Here is a 22,048-nt window from a genome sequence, read left to right on the forward strand (position 1 = left end):
TGATGCACCGACGCAGACGCCGCAGCACTGACATAATGAGAATGCTGGCGTAAATGGTGCTAATAACTTGTGGATTAGTGGTCCCTATCCCCGTGGTCGCAGTTGCTCATACCAGTCCTTGGAAAGCCTGCTGTCTTCCTAACAAGATCCCAGTGTTAATGCTGCAAGCGATCAGCTCTTAGTTGCAAACTCAGAATAGTCCTGAGCGGCATCCGTGACAAACGCTGGACCTCTGCCTCTCCTTGTTCTTTTCCTTTATTTATTCCTTCACTCATCACCGTGCACACGCAGGCCTTCTGCCCTTGTCACCACCTGCTCCCTGTTTGTGATTGTGTCGTGAGCCGAATGCACCAGCCGGCCTCCAGCACTGTCACTCCACTGCTCTGTTGTCCTGCATGCCGTGTCCTCCTGGCACCTGAGAATTGAAATGGTGTGTTTCATGCGTGTCACTGGACATGGAAGAAGGCTGCTTAGTGAAAGGGTTGGTGATGGAAGTAACTGCCAGACCTCCTGCTTACCATGATGCCCAGTGTCACGTTGCTACCGTTGGTATGGCAGCCAGTTGCTAGTCAGATGCTCACCGTACACATGAGACACCCCAGGGTCCCAAAAGATAAGTTTGGGTCCCCGGAGCACCTGTGCCTTGGGACCTTTGTGGGTCTTTGTCTCCTTAGTCCAGGGTGGCTCTGAGAGAGAATTCTGATTAGAGTGTGTCCCAGAGACTTGCCCCAGGCTCAGCATCCACCGAGGAGGTGAGTCCAGCCACAGTTGCATCTCCATCTCCTGGAGGGATGACGTCATGAACTTTGGGTTCAGTCGCCTGTTTTATGTGCCCCATTATCATGAGGTTTTCCCTGGTCTGCTTATCTGATTTTCTTCATATGGAGTCATGTGAAAGTTAAGTAAAATGATTTTCATCCTAGAAAAACCTTATCCATGAAATCAGAGGTCAGAGGTGCTAGATAGATAGGCTTGTATTTTGTGTACAAGAAGTTAAATAAGCGTTCTTGCTCCACTTGACACCGCGTGGGTGACCGCTGAGTGCAGTGGTATCGTGCGGTGGCCCATTCTCATAGGAATCCCTGATTTTTTGCAGAGGATTGGAACCTTGACTGGGTGCATTTAAGCCTTTGCTTTCTTAGAAAAATCTAGACCTGTTCCTTTCTTTCCCTAAACAAAAGTTCCTCCCAGCCCCTCTTTGCCTCACATAGGTCCCTACTTCCGGGCTTAGAGGATACCTGAAGCACAGTTACAGGGTGGGGACCGTGGAGTTGTGAGGTGCCGTCACAGACCCCTTGATTGAAGAGTGTGCACTGGGCTGGGCTTGATCAGTGTAGCAGCTGGCAAACCTTCACTGACCAGATCACTCAGCAGCTCTGTCTGTGCTCACGTAAAAGTTGGTATTTGTTAAACAGCAACAGAGAATGACCTTTTCCCTATGCTAACTTCCTTCAGCCTTACCTGTAATTTATGTACACACACACACACACACACAACACACACACATTTAATAGCATTGCTTATAGTTCTTCAGTAACTCTGAGCCAACCATCATTTTTACTAGTTTGTAGCTGTTAGTGAGATTGCCCAATGCCATCCCTTCACATATTTATCCTTCTCTGCCTTTCTTTTTGACCCGTGATGCATAAAGAAGGCGCTCTCTCAGTGCACATCTCTAAGTGCATCTCTAAGTGTAATCCTTTCGAAGGCAGGGGCAGAACCAGGAACTCCCAGGGCCTTTGTGCTCAAGTTGTGGCCCTGGCCCAGCAACGCAGGCATCACCCAGGAGCTTGTTAGACACGTGTAGTCCTGGGCCCCATCCCGGAACAAGCGCATCCGAATCTGCAAGTTAAAAAGGTTTTGGAAGTTAAAAATGATCATTTTGTCTACAATAAAGGTTGAGAAGCAAAATTACTATTGAATTGATAATGAAGTTTGAGAAGCGCTCCTCTAAGGAACAGCAGTGGGAGAGAATGGTAGTGTAGCCCTCTCCCTAGACACAGTTCGTATAAGCTCTGGGGCCCAGCCAACGGTTCTCGAGTCATTCCTGCCATCTGCAGTCTTTGGCCTGTCTACAGGTACCTGTTTTAGTGTTTTTCTGAAAATTGGTTAATTTGCATAGGTTTTGTAGTAAGTTAACTACTGAGGACTCCTGATGCTGAGGTACTAGTCAGCGTTCCTTCTTGCAGGCCAGTGCAGGAAGCTGTCACCAGGAAAGTTTGGTTTACCACTCATAGTCACCAACCCACTACTGGTGGTAGACACCAACCTGAGGACCACTAGGAGAGGCCACCCAGTCTCTTCCAGGATACTTCTACTCTGCAAGAAAGAAACAAAGGGAAAACCACCCCGGACCTCAGGGGTGAACAGCTGGTGTCTCAGATGCGAAGTTAGTTTCAGGTAGTCCTCGCATCTCGAGCCACAATGCTGAGAGCAGATAATAACAATAATCTCCATCATTGTTTAAAAGCACAAATCTGGTGCTTAATAGACTAATTCACAGTCACTCCAATTGCAAGTTTTACTCATGAATATCATATCGCAAGGGAATGTGAAATCCTCTAATTAAACATGATTTGAAAAGCAGCAGAAAATTGAGATGATGAGCATTCTGGGGAAGGAGAGTCAAGGAGTCCCTGCATGAGAGGGAAGGGGCGAGAAGCACGTGTGTGTTGTAGCCGGTGGAGAATCCGTCTTCACTCACTCGAGGGTGGGCCCTTTAATAGGCTTTAACAAAACACCCTTCTCTTTGTGGTAGGATTACTGAGCCCACTGTCAACTGACTCTTGCATAAGCAGTTAATAAACATGTGGGGTGGTGTTGCACAGTGAGTGAGAAGCAAACTTGATGGCTCTATGCTAGAAATGTGATAGCTACCTTGTGTCCCAGCTCCTCAGTGTGAGTAAGAGGCCCATCTGCTTCCCTGAGTGTCTTCCGTGACAGTTAAAGGAGAAAGGTCACTTTGACAGAATGCCAGGAGAGCACACGCAGCGCTGGCATCATGGGGTCTCCTGTTCCCACATCTCCTTCAGGCAGGTGTAAGGACCTTTCCCCCTTGATGCGGCCATGCAGAACAAGAAGAAACTTGACCGGTCGTTGTGTTTTCTGCAAGGGATTGTGATTGGATTTCCAGCTGATTTGGAGAAGGTACATAATGGGAGGGGAAAAAAAATCTCAGAAGTATAAACTCTAAAATGAAAAATGATAGTACCTGATTACTGTCTTTTGTGATGGTGAATCTGCATTGCTCTTCTTCTTAAGCTTGTTTGTGATTAGGTACCAAGGCTGTCTCATCTAGTTTGCTAGCATTTTATGTGGTTGAACATCTTTCATTCCAGCTGACTTACTGTAGGAGGGGACTTCAAAAAGTTCATGGAACAGTGGAATGAAAATATGTTTATTTTGGTGTAAAAAATTTTTTGACAGCCTGCAGAGTTTTTGATTTTATTTTTTACTTACTTTTAAAATATTTATTTACTTGAAAGACTTAGAAAAGAAGGAAAGACAGAGAAGTCTTCCATCCACTGATTCATTCCCTAGTTGGCTGCAATGACTGGGACTGGACCAGGCCAAAGTCAGGGGCCAGGAGCTTTTTCTGGGTCTTCCGTGTAGGTGGCAAGAGCCCAGATACTTGGGCCATCCTCCGCTACTTTCTCAGGTGCAATTGGCAGGGAGCTGGATTGGAAGTGGAGCAGCCGGCACTGGAACTGGTGCCCATATGGGATGCCAGCCTTGCAGGTGGAAGCTTTACATGCTAAGCCACAGCACTGGTCTTCTGCAGAGTTTTTAAAATAATATGCAATCTTCATGAATGTTTTGAAGATCCCTCATAAATACAATGTCAAAATTTTTGTGCCATAATAAACTGATATATTTTTTTTTTTAAGATTTATTTTGAAAGGTAGAATTACATAGAAAGGGAGGGACAGATATCTTCCATCCACTGGTTCACTCCGCAAACGGCCACAATGGTTGGGGCTGGGCCAATCCAAAGCCAGGAGCCAGGAGCTTCTTCCGGGTCTCCCATGTGGGTGCAGGGGCCCAAGGACTTGGGCCATTTTCTACTGCTTTCCCAGGCCATCAGCAGAGAGCTGGATTGGAAATGGAGCAGCTGGGACTTGAACCAGTGGGATGCCAGTGCTGCAGGCAGTGGCTTTACCTAGCACCAGCCCCAATAAGCTTACCTTTTAACTCAAATTTTCCAGGAATTTTTTTGTATGCTCTTGTATACCTCACAAATGCATCACTTAGTTATTGAAAATTTAGTAATTTCAAATCCAGAGTCTGATTTATCAGAGATTGATAGCCCCATATTCAAACCTAAGCAAGCCCTGATAGGGCACTTAACAATCTCATTGAAAGTAAAACATGGTAACAAAGTAGCAGGCAAGGAAATTGGGTGAGAATGAAAAAGGGAAGAAAGAAAAAAGACAAAATGAGACTGTTTTTGGGTGAGCTGTAATTGAAGAATTAAGTGATTAAATGAAAAAGCTTTGAAATAGTAGTGGCTTTCTTCGAAAGTTGCCACTGGTAGGATTACAGTTTTGCACTGAACACTTTTTAATACTGTAACAGTCCTGAAACTGTGTATTTAGAGAACAGCTTTCGGGGGCTGGCATGTAGAAACAGTGCCGGGCCTTGATGAAAAGTAAAGTTCTGTTCCATTTGTGAGTGAAGTGGAGAGAGCCACTTAGCACATTCTGAAAAGGACTTTTCAGTGTTCAGAGATCTGGGATACAGGCTTGGCCCTTGGCATTCATTCTTCACCAAGTTCATCTGCTGAGGTTTTATTTTTATTAAGCAGTTATCTCTTCCCCCATCTATCCAACCTCAAAATTATTTTTTATAGTTAAATATAATTCCAAAGGTTGCTTTATAATTTAACTGCAAGTTCCTTTGAGAACGTGAGCTGTATGTTGGGGAAAGAAATCTAGGGAAAGTGAAAATTCAAAAACTATCCTAATGTTTACATTTATGTTCAACTGATGTTTGACAAAGGTGCAAAACACTTCATTAGAGATAGAATTGTGGGCCGGCACTATGGCGCACTAGGTTAATCCTCCACCTGAGGCACTGGCATCCCATGTGGGCATCGGTTCTAGTCCCAGTTGCTCCTCTTCCGGTTCAGCTCTCTGCTATGGCCTGGAAGGCAGTGGAAGATGGCCCAAGTACTTGGGCCCCTGTACTCACATGGGAGACCAGGAAGAGACATCTGGCTCCTGGCTTCGGATCGGCGCAGCTCCAGCCATTCCCGCCATTTGGGGAGTGAACCGACAGAAGGAAGACCTTTCTCTGTCTCTCTCTCTCTCACTGTCTGTAACTCTACCAGTCAAATTAAAAAAAAAAAAAATTGTTTTTTCATCAAATGTGGTTGTGACAACATTCAAAGGAAAAACATTTGACCCCTACCTCACATCATATACAAAATTCAGCTTACACTGTACCATAGGCTAAAAAACTCTCAGAAGAAAACCTAAGCACCCATGTTCGTTACCTTAGATCAGGTGGTGGTTTCTTAGATGTGACATCTAAAGCACAACGAGGGACAGGCATTCGACCCAGTGGGTAAGAAGTCAGTCAGACCCCTAGATCCTATCATAGTTCTTGAGTTTGATTCCTGGAATGTGGACCTTGGGAGATAGCAGTGATGGCTCAAGTACTTAGGTCCTGCCACCCACGTGGCAAATGTGTACTAGGTTTCCACCCTGTGGCTGCAGGGATTCAGGGAATAAACCAGCAGATCTAACACACTGTGTCTTTCATGTTTGTTCTCTCTCTCTCTGGCTGCCTCTCAAACAAATGAAATAAATATTACATAATTTAAACATATAAAGAACCAAAGGGAAAAAGCAGATAAACTGAATTATATCAAAATTAAAAACCTTTGTATGAGGCAGGTGTTTGGCCTAGTGGTGAAGGTGTTGATCCGGATGCCTGCATCCTGTGTTTCAGCACCAGTGTTCAGATCCCAGCTCTGCTGCTGAATCAGGCTTCCTGCCGCTACACACCCGGAGAGGCAGCAGGTGACAGCTCAAGTAGTTGAGGCCCTGCCACCCACATGAGAGACCTGGATTGAATTCCTAGCTTCCTGCCCGGCCCTGGCCACTGTGGGCATTCAGGGAGTGAACCAGTGTTTAGCACCTGTTCCCTTTGCACCTCTCAAGTAATTAAACAAATTAAAAACCACAAAGCTTTTGAGCCTCAAGAAAGTATAAAGATAACACACAAAACAGGAGTAAGTTTGTGTAAATCATACATCTGATATTTGTATCCAAAATATCGATATAGATGTATATCGCACTCTTACAACTCAATGATAAAAGGCAATCCACTTAAAAAATAGACAACTTAAAAAGACACTTCCATAAAGAAGATATACAAATGGCCAATAAACACAGGAAAATGTGTTCAACTTCATTAATCATTAAAGCAATGCAAATCAAAACCACAAGGAGGTAGCACTTTACATCCACAAGAATGGCTGAAATAAAGACAGAACAGTAAATGCTGGTGAAGATGTATGGAACTGGAACATCTAGACAGTGCAGGTGAGATTATAAAGACTTTGGGAAGTAGTCTGGCACATCCTCAAAATGTTAACCATAGCATTACCACCTGACCCAACAGTCCTACTCCCAGATACGTAGCCAAGAGAACTGAAGACAGGTACTCAAATTCATGTACCTGCAGGTTCATAGCCACACTGCTCACAACAGCCAAAATGTAGAAACAGGCCAAATGTTCACCCACAAATAAATAGATAAAAAGTGTGCCATGCATATATAATGGATCAGTACAAGTACACTTTTTAAAGTTCATGGAAAATATGCTTATCTAGATGCAAAATTTTTTGAAATTCATGCATAGTAGTTTTCCCATAAAACGCTTTCCATGAACTTAAAATTTTATTTTTTTAGGATTTATTTATTTATTTGAGAGGTAGAGTTACAGTGAGAGGAAGAGACAGAGAGAAAGGTCTTCCATCTGCTGGTTCACTCCCCAAGTGGATGCAAAGGCTGGAGCTAAGCCAATCCGGAGCCAGGAGCTTCTTGCGGGTCTCCCACAAGGGTGCAGAGACCCAAGTGCTTGAGTCATCTTCCACTGCTTTCCCAGGCCGTAGCAGAGAGCTGGATGGGAAGAGCAGCAGCTGGGACTAGAACCGGTGCCCATATGGGATGCTGGTACCACAGGCGGAGGATTAACCACAGTGCTGGCCTCTAAAATTTTATTTTTTGACTGACAAAGACAGAGCTCTCATTTGCTGGTTCAGTCCCCAAATGCCCATGGCAGGGCAGGGATGGGAGCCAGGAGCCAGGAGCCAGGAACTCAATCCAGGTCTCCCATATGGGTGGTAGGGATCCTGTTGGGTGAGCCATCACTGCTTGCCATGGTCTGTGTTGGCAAGAAGCTGGAATCAGAAGCTAAAGTCAGGAATTGAACTCAGGTACTCTGATGCGGCAAACAGACATCTAAACTGCTGGGCCAAACTCCTGCCCCTCTGAGATCTAAGGCCTCATACTCAGGTAAGAAAAAGAATGAAGTACCGATAGTGTGCCACAGTGTGAATGAATGAACCTCCCAAACATGAACGCTGGGTTAAAGGAGCCAGACACGAAAGAGCACATGGTATATGAAACCATTGATAGGAAACGTCTGGGATAGGCAGGGCTCTGGAGACAGTAGACCAGTGATGGGCGGGGCTTGGGAGGAAGTGGGGCGTGACTGCTGGTAGGTACAGGATTTCTCTTGGGGGGCGACGGTGTTCTAAAATGAGGTTGTGGTAATATTGTGGTGATTGGTATGCAGCTCTGAATATATGGAAAACCATTGATGTGGACACTTCAAATGGGTGAATTTTAGGATATTTGAGAGAGAACTCTGGGAGAATCTTAGGAAAAGGCTCCACAATTTTGAGTGATCAGAGAATGCCCAAAGTGGATTTCCGTAGCTTCCTTTGCCAAGCACCATGGCCGTGAAATACTGCACGGTTTGTAAGTTTGGCATGATCTGGGGGTAGAGAGGGTGCGCACTTGTGTGCACAGGTGCAACCCATTCTGCAGATGAATCCGAAATTTACAGAAGAAGGAGGCAGCAGATTAGGAAAGAGGAGACCACAAATCAGGGAGAGGCTTAGCGGGCAGCCCCGGGAACGCGGGTCAGCGCACAGGAAAAGCTGAGCACGGGCCTTCAGCCGCAGGGAACCTGGGCGTTTATATTGGCAGGAAGGGTCCAGGGCTCAGGGCTGTCTCTGCTCTCCTCATCTCCTTCGAAGATTCCTCCGCTCTCATTCGCCACAGGGAAAGTGAGCTTAGGGGCTAGCTGAGTAACGATCACTACAGATGACAGGTGACAGACTTGAGACGTTGTCCTTGCTTTGAGCAGGTGAATTAATAATTCTAGGTTCAGGTTTGGGGTAAGCAGTGAGCGAGGACACATAACAGAGAAGTCCCCCATCCCTAGCAGATACAATCTGAAAGGCCAAGGGCACCGCTGGCTAGTATGTTCTGACGTCGAAGAAATAATGGACAGAAATACCTTGTAAAAATGCCATGAATGACACCATTGCCCCACACTGAATATCTGCTGTGTTTGTTACATATTTATATGTAATGCTGCTTTCCATAGCAAGCTGGTTCTTTCTCATCTGAAATGCTATCACTATTCTCGTGTTAAAATTATACTTAATTTTTACATATCAAGGATTATCAAGAGAAATTTAAATCAGCTGGCTTTTCTTGAATGCATACTGTCTGTGCTTCATACTCAGAGCAAAATTAAATAATAGAAAAGTATCTTAATATCATCTCGCGGCTTTGCATAATTCTGGTCTTTACCTAAAAGAATTTCTGTTTTTTAGAGACCATCGCTGATTTAGCGTGCATCCACATAGAAGTGAAACAGAGCACAGTGTTTATTGTCTGCTCATTCATAAAGCAGCATAAGGGTTGTGAGCCGGGGGTGCTGTGTGAGGCGCTGAGTAGTATGTGGATATGAACGGGTAAGCGGTCCCTGCCCTGCCCCCGGTGGTATTCGCTCCAGGAAGTTAGAACAGAAAGCACTTGATTAAACAGTTGACCCTGAAGTTTGAAAATGAAAACTTTGGCACTAGTGGGTTGCATTCCCTTAAAGACCAGGCAGATCTTTATCCAGCACGGGCCCTGGCGGCCTCTCCCACGGCTTCCTCGGTGCACTGGCGAGCTCCCTTCTGCAGCTGATGGAAACGAGAGGGCTCGCTGCTCCGTCAGATGCTCCGATCGTCATTTTCCCACCATCTTTCGTTCTGTAAATGCAGTTCTAAATTAATTCAAGTTAAAAAACATTATTTTGCTCATTTTTTATTTCCCTTCTTGTCCCTTTTGGCACGACCCAGAAGGCAGTAAGAATATAAATGCCTGTTCCACTTTTGTGATGAAACAGAAACGCTTCCATTCAGAGGTGCAGCTGGTGTTGTCTGGTGGTGCTTCATACAGCATGACTCAAAGGCCAGAAGCGAGCCTCCGCCACACGTGCGGCGAGCATGTGCCTTTCGCGATGCCACTGTCACAGCAAATGGCAGTCTGAAAATCGAGTCATGCATAGCCTGTGATTTTTTTTTATACTGTGTGTGTATGAACAAAAAAAATTAATGATTGTACAGCAAAATAGTTCCGTCACATACAAAATGAAAACCTCACAAGATTTAAAAAGGGACAGTGGTTCCCAGCAAACCCTGACCCTGGCACACCCCCGCAGGGGCAGCAGTTGCCACTGTTCTGAACCCCTCTTCCTGGAGATGCTCTGTCCCTGCACCCCTGCCAGGGCATTTGCTTTTCTCCCAGAGTGAAACGCTTGCATCAGACAAATGTATGTTTGAAAGTGCAGATTCGAGAAGCGAGTAGTGTGTGTGGAAGGTGTCCCATTTTGAAGGGAGTGATGCATCAGAAGAGAAGTGTAGAGTCATCTGTGGACAGTGATGTCGGGGTGGGGGTTCTTAGGAGGCCCTGGGGAGTGTGCTCTGTTCCTTAGCCGACTCAGTATTGTGCAGACTCAGATAAACAAGAGCATAGCATCCTTCCTAATACAGAATACTGTTTCAAGTGTGAGACACACGTTCAGAAGGTCTTCCCATGGTGCGAATATGTGCCTGCATGTGAGGGGTTGGCGTTTCCTTAGACTCAGGTGTAACTGGTTGACCCTCTAAGGACAAAGTGTGTTGCCATCTGTGTTTAGCTTTGAATTAATGGTACCAAGTTGAAATAAAATTCTTACAGAAAAGTGATTTTTTAAAAAAGGTTTATTTTTTAATTTAATTTGAAAGGCAGAGTTACAGAGGGCAGGAAAGATAGTGATCACCGGTTCACCCCCAAATGGCTATAAAGGCTGGGGCTGGGCCAGGCTGAAGCCAGGCACCAGGAGCTTCTTCTGGGTCTCCCATGTGGGTGCAGGGGCCCGAGCAGTTGAGCCATCCTCCAGTGCTTTCCCAGGCCATTAGCAGGGAGCTGGATCGGAAGTGGAGCAGCTGGGACATGAACCATTGCCTGCGTGGGATGCCAGCTTTGCAGGCGATGGCTCTACCTTTCTGCCATGCTTTACAAATGATTTAGCCAGAAAACAGAAGAGGGAATGGAAAACATGTTGTTATGTCTTGTCCATCTTATTTCTCATCATAAATTTGTTTTGCAAATGCCTGTTGTTGTTTTCTTTCATGTTATTGTCGGAACACTCGTGGCTCCATTCAAGAAGCACAGAATGATCGTTTATGGTTCCTGATTAATGATAATAATTTTGCAGCCTAACTAGTTCAGGTTCCTTGTTTCCAAATTGAAGAACTGCCCAGAATGACACGTAACGGCCAAGAATGGACTCGTCGGAAGGATAAAAAAGAGCAACTTGATAGAATATTCATAGTGGGTTTTAAATCTTGTTACTCATTGATTGAATGATTCCATTTCTCTGACTGTATCCTTGGCTAGAAATCTGTTGTAACATCCTGGAATGGGCAGCCTGATAGATTGTTTTCTGACATGATTCGCAACTAGCAGAAGGAAACCTCCATAGCCAGCTAGAAGAAGCATCAGGTGAATCTCAGCAGAGGGCCGGAGCCAAGAGGGTCCACAGTGGACCGCAACAGTCAGGAAGTATGGTTTTTCAGGAAAAAAGTGGGTAACAAGAAAATTTTTTTTAAAGAAGATTTTGTTTATTTATTTGAGAGGTAGAGAGAGACAGAGACATCTCCCATCTGCTGGTTCACTCCCCAAATGGCTGCGATGGCCAGGGCTGAGCCAGGAGCCAGGAGCTTTTCTTCTGGGTTTCCCACATGGGTGTAGGGGCCCAAGGACTTGGGCCATCTTCTGCTTTTCCAGGTCATTAGCCAGGGAACTGGATCGGAAGTGGAGCAGCTGGGACTTGAACCAGTGCCCATATGGGATGCTGGTGCTGCAGGCAAAGGCTTAACTGGCTATACCACAGCGCCGGCCCCAAGAGATTATTTACAAAATAAGGTTGAATATCACAGAATGTTAGACAACTTCATGCCTGCCTTTGTCAAAAGCGTGTGTGTGCATGTGTATATTGAGGAATTTTTGTTCTTTTCCCACAACAAATATGTATTTTAAAAATGTGAGAATGTTCTAAATAATCTTTCAAAATATACTACAGAAAATAATTATGAATATTCGTTTTTTTTTCTTTTTCAGCTATTAGTAGTTTTCTTTTTAAATGATTTTCTTCTGTCTCAGGCTTTAGTACAATTGAAGGATTCTTTCATTTCTAATAATTTTTTAAAAATTCTACTTTTGAATCATGTCTACTTTATTCATGAATGTATCTGAAGATGATCACGAAGAGGTAGTGATTCTTTCCTTGAGTCTGATGGAATTTTACCCTCAACGGCTTAGGGAATGTGCTTTTATTGTGGAGCTTTATGAGTTTCGTTCAGCACAGCTATCTCAGTTCCTCCGCTGTTCTTGCACGAGGAGTATCTTTCCTCACTTTCACAAGTGGTTTCTCTCCCTCCTCTCTCCCTCCCTCCCTCCTCCTCTCTCTCTCCCTCCTTCTCTCTCTCTCCCTCCTTCTCTCTCTCTCTCTCTCTCTCATCCCAGACTTTATTTTTTATTTTCTACTTTAGGTCAAAACAGCTTGTCATTATTTTCAAATGAGTTTTCTAGCAAAATCATCCACAAATAACCAGGAGACCTAATGAGCTTTGATGAAGTAAAGCTCTGTGTGTGTTTACTCTTAATGCTCCTTAGTTTCAGCGTTCATAGTCTACTCACTGTGGATTAATTATAAGTCGGGGACAAGTGGCACTTGTGCACATATGCTCTAATAATGTGAACTGATAAAATATAAGAACACACATCCTGATGGCGATATAAAATGCAGGCATCTGTGTGTGTGTGCACATACCTGTGAGTGTGTGCTCATGATTCACAGTGCTTGAAGTTCAAAGTCAGGCAGAGGCAGTGGAGTAAGTTGCAAAACAGCCCTTCCCATGAAGGGAATGTGCTTGAGTACAAAACAGAGCTCTGAATGTTAGTTTTACATTTCTATTTGATGGAATCTAAGGTTATGGAAACGACTGTAAAAATAATTTGTCTGAAAGGAGTCTGGATGCAGAAATCTAATAGAGAAAATATTTGAGAATATGGTTCATCGGCGAGTGCAACAGATACTCTTCCCCAAGCACCACATGGCGCGGATCAAAGCATCCCATGACTTGGATCTGTGTGGCCAAATCATTACGTATTGATTGGAACCCCACTGGAGGATTAACCCCTTCTTGTTCATGCTATGTTGTCTCTCACTCTTGGTGTCTGTAATTTTAGAACTATCACCTTCCTGCCATTATTAGCTTTATTTTATAAGGCAAATCATATACTTAGCTATCTTTGTTTTACTAAATTATTTTGTTATTCTTCTAAATTTAATTGCACTGTTCTTTGCTGGATAAAATTGTAGGGGGAAAAAAGTCTGGGATTATACGAAAGCACTTTCTAGGGGAAAGAAGGAGGAAAAAATATTTAGCTTTCTGGGTAGGAAACATAGCAATAGAATCTCAAAATCAAGTAGGTTTTACGCTTTTCACTATGTAGATGCAGTAAGTTCTGGCTTTTAAAGAATCCCTTGCAGTCTGACTAGAGAGCTTTGCATTGAATAAAAAGCCTGTCAAAAACCTGTCACACATAGATGTATGTTTCTAATGTTTAGGTAGTTGCACCTGAATGTGTTTAGAACATAATGGTGAGCTGCCGCCGCGGCTCAACAGGCTAATCCTCTGCCTAGCGGCGCCGGCACACCGGGTTCTAGTCCCAGTCGGGGCGCCGGATTCTGTCCCGGTTGCCCCTCTTCCAGGCCAGCTCTCTGCTGTGGCCCAGGAGTGCAGTGGAGGATGGCCCAAGTGCTTGGGCCCTGCACCCCATGGGAGACCAGGATAAGTACCTGGCTCCTGCCATCGGATCAGCGCGGTGCGCCGGTCGCAGCACTGGCCGCGGCGGCCATTGGAGGGTGACCCAACGGCAAAGGAAGACCTTTCTCTCCGTCTCTCTCACTGTCCACTCTGCCTGGTGAAAAAAAAAAAAAAAAAAAAGAACATAATGGTCTAACTCTTATAATGTAACTCTTTGTCACTATTAAACGGTACAGAATTAATGAGCAAATTCCAGGGGAAGAGGCAGTCAGAGGGTTGTCATGTCATGTGCACAGTCGGCTGTGAGGCCGCCTCTTTGCTGGTGGCCTGGCTCTCAGTAGAAGGCTCATTCTCTTGTCTTCTGTGGTTTTTCTTGCAGTTTGTCCCACGAGGAACATCCCCATAGCCACCCTCTCTATGGACACGGCGTGTGCAAGTGGCCAGGCTGTGAAGCAGTGTGTGAAGATTTCCAGTCGTTTCTAAAGTAAGAATGACTTGATTTTGTTTTCTTCTTTTTATAGCCACCCCCTACCCCGCCCCCGGCACCATTCGTGCTTTTGCTTATGTTTGCTTATAAAGTCCATTTTCGATGGAGAGTTTCAACCCACCCTCTTCAGCATAGCCTCAGAAATCACAAGTTCTCTTCCTCTGTCAAAGGAATGGGTACAAAATCTACTAGGGGATGCCCTGCAAAGGGAAAAAGACTTAAACCTGCAGGCAGGAATACTCTTACTAAAACCCTATATTTACCCATTTTTCAGATTGACAGTGATTCCTAAAAAATTCCCCACTGTTAAACTTCCAGCAATTTAGTTGCCATTTTACTCATGTCCCTCCATATTACAAATCACTGACAAATGTACTAACTAATTTTGTAGCACTGTTGACCATGACTGGCCAATGTCATCTTGGTGAGTGGGCCCTTTCTTTCTTGATCTACACATGACTTCACAAATGTGAGAAATGGATGCTGAGGAAATGATACCAGTTTGATTCTTCTCTTCCTTCCTCACATACTGTTGGTGACTTTTGTTCAGGTTCTTGCCCTGAGAGACAGAAAGGAGTAAGTGTATTTTTTACAGTCTTGGGTTTACCCATTTGAATCCATTATAAGGATAGACTGTCTCCATATATAAGTGATAGGTTAAGTCTTCCCAAAGCTGTCATGAAAGACTTCAACACACCTTCATATTTACCTAACCTGTGTTACATTGTCATTTAAAAAATTACACTTACACTAACTTGTTTTTTTAACATTACATAAATATATTCATAATATCATTTATTATTGACATAGGAACTAAATTTATACTTGATAAATATGTAATTTAATAAACTAGGTACATATATCATGTACAACCAGATGTGTGATGGTTTTATTTATTACAATTTTATTTATTTTCACTTTATTTGAAAGGTAGAGAGATAAGAGAGCTTGCCCGTATGCTGGTTCACTCAAATGCCTACAACAGCCAGGGCTGGGCCAGGCCAAAGCCAGGAGCCTAGAACTCAGTCCAGATCTGCCACGTGGGTGGCAGAGACCCAAGCACTTGAGACATCACCTCTGCCTCCCAGGGTGCGCATTAGCAGGAAACGGTCAGAAGTGGCAGAGCCAGGTCTTAACCCAAGCACTCTGCTTTGGGGTGCAGGCATCCCAAGCGGCGCATTACCTGCTGCCCAGTTATCTGTCCCCGGATGATGGCTTTCAGCTTGGATGCCGGGGACTCTTTTCCTCATTGAAGCCCCGGGGAAACAGAGGTAGTTTGATTGATGTGTAGTCTCCACTGTTGTGTGGCCTCTATACAGTTAGAACAGTTTGTGTGTCTATCTTTGTGAACCTGGGTAGAAATAGTGTAATAAAACCACCCTTAGGGATATGTCCCGTGTTACCTGCACGTCGCTTGGGTGAATATAGGTTTTTGACTAATGAATGGAAGCCTGTGAGTGAATCAGTTGCATAGAGTTCTGTCTTCAGTATTTTACTTCAAGTGGATGATGTTGTCATTGGGATCTTAACTACTTAAAAATTTTTCTGGAAACAGATGTCCAAAATTGCTTCCGCGTTCAGCAATTAAGAGCAGTGAGGCTTTGTTTTAAATCAAGCAATAATCCCTTACAATTATTTTGGTGCAGGGTAGTGATACTGGGCTTCATTCCCTTATAAATCACTGGTTCTACAATCATTGACAATTTCCCAATCGTATCTGTGTAATGAGAGAAGAAGAACTATAGAAACCACTTTTAAAATGTGATTTTTCCTTCTGCACCAGGGCTAAGTTTGAATAAATATCTTGGTGCTGATTCCCTTCATCCATGGAATGGCTAATAAACCCCTATAAATATGATTTATTTTTATAAAGTCTCTGGAACTATGAAGTTGCTATCAGCACTCTTGATGACATGGATCTATTTTAGTGTCAGAGGGAAATGCCAGTTTCCATATTAGACACGTTTAACAAATCTTATTTGTGGTCACAGTATCTCTACTGTGACACTCCTCAAATCATCGGTTCATTTATTAGGAAATACATATAATATTGGAAGGAGAGAACATAATTTCAAACCTTGAATACTAGAGAAAAGAATCTTAAAAATCATTAGAACTGAAGCATAGACTTGATTTGTATAAGAAAGGCCATTTCTCTTCTAAGAGTATCAGTAGTCTGGTCTGGCTGTTGTATAGGAAACCATCCATCAGTCATTTATTGCAGATTTGCACCTGACGTTACGTGTTCTCACTTCCTGTGTGCCTGCTCGAATAAGAATGCCCACTGTCACCCTGCAACTGTTGCTTGATTGTTTCCTCCTATGTGTTTATTGACTTATGTTTGTCATAAGATTTGCAAGTCATAGAAACCCAGCCTCACTTGGTTTAAGCAAATGAGAAAACCCAAAAGTAAGGAGTGCTAACTGGCCCCCGTTGCTACGAAGTCCAGTGGGGTAGCTAGCTGCAAGCGTGGCTGGAGCCAGATGTTCAAACAGGGTGTTGGTGGTTGAATAGCTGCATGTTCCTCAGTGTCGCCTGCACTCTCAGGCTCTTTCCAAATGGAACTAAAGAGGAAAGGTTTACGTGCCACAAGTTTGTGAATCCCATAGTGCATCTCTTTCCCCACAGTTCTAGAAAAAGCCCTGGGCACACTGCCGTTGACTCAGGTTGAGTCATGAGTTCTAGCTTTGAGCCAATCACAATGACATACTCAGGCGTCCTTCACAGTACCGCCTCCTGAGCAGAGGGAGATGTGCGCCCCACAAGAGCCACGTGGGGGTCAGGGCTGAGAGACTTGGTTCCAGAAAATAAAAATGAACTTTGAAAACCAACAAGTAGAACACAAAGTTCTCTTGGTGCTTTCTTGAGTTACACATTGATCGGTTGTGTAGGATAAATTCAAGATTTCCATTTTCTTCTACAGCATACTCTTAACTCTCAGAAATTCCTGTTTTCAGGTTTCAGGAGCTTGCGTAACACAGTGGAAAATAAGTCAGTTATCTTGTAGACTCACATCTCCCACGTCTCTCCTCAATCTAAAGGGAAATCAAATTGGCTTCAATGAATCCAACTTTGTTTTCCATTGAACTAGGCTGCAAGGAGCTACCAGACCCCTTGTGGTTCAAATGAAAACCACATGGCTTCTTTGAATGATGCCATTATGGGGTCATTATCATCAGAGTGATTTTTCAAACTTTTGTTCTCAATTTTCTGGATCTATAGATTCTGAAAGTGTCTCTTTTCTAGATCTACTCCTCTCTGATTTAGTAGTGATTTCCTAAAGATACCAGTGGTGCTTGGATTCTCTGTGATATGCTTGCACTCAGTAAAATGCAGCATTGAGTTGACCTTGATTTAGGTGTTAACTAGAGGACCTATTTATTTATTTATTTCCTCGTCTCTGATTTTACACTTCCCTAGTAATAGTTGATAATTAGGTTAGCCAAGTGCTTCATAAACATTAACTCTTCCTGATCCTGGCAACTGCTTTATCCTGTTAACTTTGTAGCATTATCCCCAGCACACAGTCAAGGAAAGAAAGGCACAGAGTAGTTAAGTGATTTACCCAAGATCACACAGCTGGTAAGGGGTGGAGCCACAACCCAAACTGAACCAGTCAGGCTTTGGAATATACACTTGTTCTTAAATGCTGCACTATCCTGCCTGGCCAGAGGAGGCGCATTTCATTAATGATTTGCTTTGTAGGTAGGGCTGTGGAGGAAAGAAAATGTTGGAGAAAAGCAGATTGGGCAGTGAAGGGTTGGAGAAGGGTGAATTGGTCACCACCTTGTAGTACTGCGCTCTTTGAGCTGGTTCCATAGCACCAGTAAGCCTCATATGGGCATGAGTAATTTGGGACATTAATAACTACCCCTTACAGTGGTTAGAATTCAGAGTGGCATTGTGTAAAGTGCCTTCCTCATGTTAGGGGCTCCTCCAGGATCTTAGCCCTTCTTGCCTATTCAAGTATATTTTCAAAGGAGGGATAATTTTAAACAATCCCAAAATTCTGACCTTGTATCTAGGAGCAGGAGTTGTGACCATGCAAAGCACCGATGTGTCAGTAAAGACTTTTTTCATCTAATTTCTAATCACAAATTTCTGATAAAAAGTCTCAGACAGCCAAATGTGATCTCAGGGCAGGGGATGGTGAATTTCTTCCAAAAAGGGACAGACAGTAAATCTTTTCAGCTTTGTGCAAGCCACGCTGCGTCTGCCGGTACTACTTACCGCAGCTGCTGTAGCAGGAAGGTAGTTGTAGACCAGAAATGAGGAATGAGCAAGGTTTTGTACCTTGCTCACCACTGATCCGGCTAATGCTTTTGGTGCTACCATTTGTTTTTAGCAGAGGAGCATTTTGGCCACCCCTGGATACTGCTCTCCTGAGTTGTGTTAGTTTGACTTCAGAGAGCCCACAATTCAGTTCACATTTGGGGGATTACATGGGCCCATTCTTTCATTCATCAGCCATGGTTTTGTTTTGTTATTTTTAAATATTTAAACATTTTATTTATTTTTATTTACTTGAAGGGCAGAGTGAGAGAGAGAGAGACAGAACTTCTGTCTGCTGATTCACTCCCCAGATGTCTACAGCAACAGGGGTGGGGGTAGGCCAAAGCCAGGAAGCCAGGAGCTCAATCCAGGGTTCCCACATGGTGGCAGGCCCTTGAGTCATCATCGGCTGCCTCCCATCTTGTGCTTTAGTAGGAAGCTGGTTGAGAAGCAGAGGCAGGACGTGATACCAGACTTGAGACTTGACACGGGATCTGGGCAGCCCGAATGGTGGCTTCATGCCCTGCACAACACCTATTCCAGTTTTATAAATTTTTATTTCTATTTGAGAGGCTGAGGGAGAGGGAGGGAGAGTCTTCCCATTCACTGGTTCACTTCCCAAATGCCTTCAACAGCCAAGACTGGACCAGGGCCAAAGCCGGCAGCTGGGAACTCAATCCTGATCTCCCAGCTCGGTGTCAGGAGCCCAACTACTGGAGCCCTTACCCACTTCCTCCCAGGGTCTGGATTAGCGGGAAGTGGAGTCAGGATCCTGGACCCCAAGCCAGGGACTGCAGTATAGGGTATGGACATTGACAGTTGCCAGGCGAAACGCCTGCCCCAATCTATTTGTTGGGCTTGAGTTGTCCCACTTGAGTTGTAGGGTTCAGTATAAAGAGGGAATGGCAGCCAGCGCCGCGGCTCACTAGGCTAATCCTCCACCTTGCGGCGCCGGCACATCGGGTTCTAGTCTCTGTCAGGGCGCCAGATTCTGTCCCGGTTGCCCCTCTTCCAGGCCAGCTCTCTGCTGTGGCCAGGGAGTGCAGTGGAGGAGCCCAAGTGCTTGGGCCCTGCACCCCATGGGAGACCAGGAGAAGTACCTGGCTCCTGCCTTCGGATCAGCGTGGTGCGCCGGCTGCGGCGGCCATTGGAGGGTGAACCAACAGCAAAGGAAGACCTTTCTCTCTGTCTCTCTCTCTCTCACTGTCCACTCTGCCTGTTAAAAAAAAAAAAAGAGGGAATGGCTTTAGCTGGCAAACATCTTCCTGTCGTCTGTCGTTCCAGGTAGTAAGGGGCTGAGATCAGTTAGCCAGGGTAAAAATCCCATATGACAGTAAAATGGCACTGTTAACAGAGAAAGGGGTTAAGCAAAAGAGGGAGGGTGACTCACAGGTCTAAAACTGAGGCAGATCTTTTTTCCCTCCTGAGGAAGAAATATCATAACTGTTCGTAAATCAAAACCAGAGATTTGACAGTTTTCTGTGATCACACGGCAGTGTTTGTTCCCAAGGTGAGGTATACCACAGGGCCCTTGATTTCAAAGATAAACACTGTACAAATAACCATCCTGTTGTCTTTCCCTCACAGCCAACAGAGGGAGGCTTTATCAGAATCAGCAGATACCCAGTCTATTGTATGCCTTTATTTCCCTGTTTCTTCTCAAAACAAGTTGCAGTTTTTAGTGTTGATTTTTTTTTTAATCTATCAACCATGGGTCATCATGTGACTGCTGTGTTTGTTAGCGCTAACTGATACCAGCAGGTGCTCATGCTAACTCTAATGAAATCGCCCAGCCCTGCCTGCATTGCTTGGAATCCTTCGATAACAGAAAAACAAAAACAAGCCCAGTGCCGTCCAGATCTGTGAGGCCCGCTGGTGTTCTTCCAGCCTCTCCCTCCCGGAGCCAGTTTTTTTTCTTTTCAGATCAGGTTGAAGACACAGTCTTTACCAGTACACACACAGATGTAGAACGCTTCCCTTCTCTCTTAAAAAAAAAAAAAAAAAAAAAAAAAGACTCCTACCATTCTGTGGCGAGATGGGGAGTGGGTTTGAAGGTGAAATCATGACCATGTTTTCCTGTTTCGAACTTCAGCTGCAAAATCAGACACAGACCCATAGTTCCAGAAATGCCAGGTACTCCCATGTGCTTGGGAAACATTTCCATCTCCCATCGTGTTTCCCTCAACACGATGGAATTAAATGGAAGTTATAATTTGTATTCTTGATTAGTATTCCATTTGAAAAGAATATCCCCCCTCCCACCCCGACACCTTGCTTATGTCTCATGGAGAAAAGCGCCATGCAAAACACAACACAGATTCCTTTGCATGTTAGTCAGATGTATATAATTTATTCCAGCCAAAATAAATTTTATATGTGCTCTAATAGAAGACATGGAGAGCAAAATGTTGAAAGAAAATGCCCAGAGATGGAACTTTGACCCTTTCCGAAAGGTCGAGCTCTGCAGACAGTGGAAGCTGTTGCATTGCTAACTTGCTTTTTAAATTGCTTTTTTTTTCTGTGAATTTCACTTTTCCAAAACTGTGAAGAGTTTTATGTGAAAGAAACTACTAAGTGCGCTCTGTAATGTTTTCACAAGTGTTTTTATCATGGTAACATCTTGTTTACTTTAGTTCCCTGCCTAAAACTACTTGGAACATGTTAAGAAAACATTTCAAGAAAGCCTCCACAAAGAGGCTTTTGTTTAACAGCCACCGTGAGGCTGCACGGATCACAAAGGTGTTAACTTTCAGCCCCTTAAGCACTTCCACATGAAATTCCAGCAACTGTGTTTGTGGTTTTGGAAAAACAAAGTGTATGTTAAAGAAACCAGGTATATGCTAATACATGTCGAAGGAGGCCGGATATCATAAATTGTTTCAAACCCATTTGTGGCTCTCGCCTGACTGTTCTGCAGTGAAATTACCTCTAGTTAGTGCAGGAGACTTGAGCCTATGTGCAGGGAATAGCCATCTCTCTTTGTGGGTGGATGCAAAGCAAATGGGAGGCTCATGATTTAAATCCCAAGAACTTGGGGAGGAAATTTTTTTCCATCTGATCCAAGGTGACAAGTCTTTGAGGATCGCCAAAGAAGCTGTGTATGTCTATGATTTTTGACTTTTGGACTCATCTTGCTTGTTTGAGTTATCCTAGAAAAATTAAAATTGGGCATGAAAAAATTTTTTTCTTCCTCGTTGAAGGACTCTTGTTTAACCTTTCTCATATTAACTGTGGAGTTCAAGACCTTTCTTAGTACTTGAAGGGGTCAAAGTGGCCTAAATACCACAGTGCCCTCTAGTGATATGTAGAATATTAGAAAAGTTCAGACAAGTTTGCCAAAGATAACATGCCCAGTGCCATAACTTTGCTCAAAAACAAGCAAATACCATTTGAACACATGTTTTTCAACAAACAGATTTTAGTTAGAAATGTAAGTGAAATGAAAATTTTTCTTGAAGGCTTTGAAAAACATTAGGAAAATTGCCGAACATCTAGTTAGGCAACTAATTCTACATAGAAGTACGTAGGTACGTACAGCACATTTGTACCATACTGGATACACTGTTGTGTGTTCTTATATTTTAAGAGCCATTAGTTAGCCAAAGTATTTCCCTGTTCATTTCCGGCATGTAATTAGAAGGCATTACTTAAAAGACAGGGATCATCTTTGTTCCATACTTTTATTGACACTGTCTACCATATTATGGCCATGTCTAAATGGTAAAATTTATTATTAGCAATAGTGTCACAAAAGTCTGAGACAGCGATTTTCCTTTCAATAAAAGTAGTTAAAAACCTTTTAGAAAATCCATAATTTTGATTGCTGGTACTTCATAAATGTATAACTGGTACTTTTTAGCTGTCTCTTTAGGGAAAAATGAGTTTTATCACCTGCAGTACCT

The 22,048-nt window shown here is 43.8% G+C and overlaps 1 protein-coding gene across 25 annotated transcripts in view; it reads left to right on the top strand.

Annotated features, from left to right (window-relative positions):
• Nucleotides 1–22,048, top strand: part of FOXP1 (forkhead box P1) — a 464,888-nt gene that overhangs the window by 393,813 nt on the left and 49,027 nt on the right. For all 25 annotated transcript variants that reach the window (XM_070050577.1, XM_070050597.1, XM_051852212.2 and 22 more), the window contains one exon: nt 13,767–13,871. In XM_070050577.1, the coding sequence (XP_069906678.1) occupies nt 13,767–13,871 (105 nt within the window). The remainder of the gene's footprint in view (nt 1–13,766; nt 13,872–22,048) is intronic.

The sequence above is a fragment of the Oryctolagus cuniculus genome, chromosome 10, assembly GCF_964237555.1.
Source record: "Oryctolagus cuniculus chromosome 10, mOryCun1.1, whole genome shotgun sequence".
Taxonomy (NCBI): Eukaryota; Metazoa; Chordata; class Mammalia; order Lagomorpha; family Leporidae; genus Oryctolagus; species Oryctolagus cuniculus.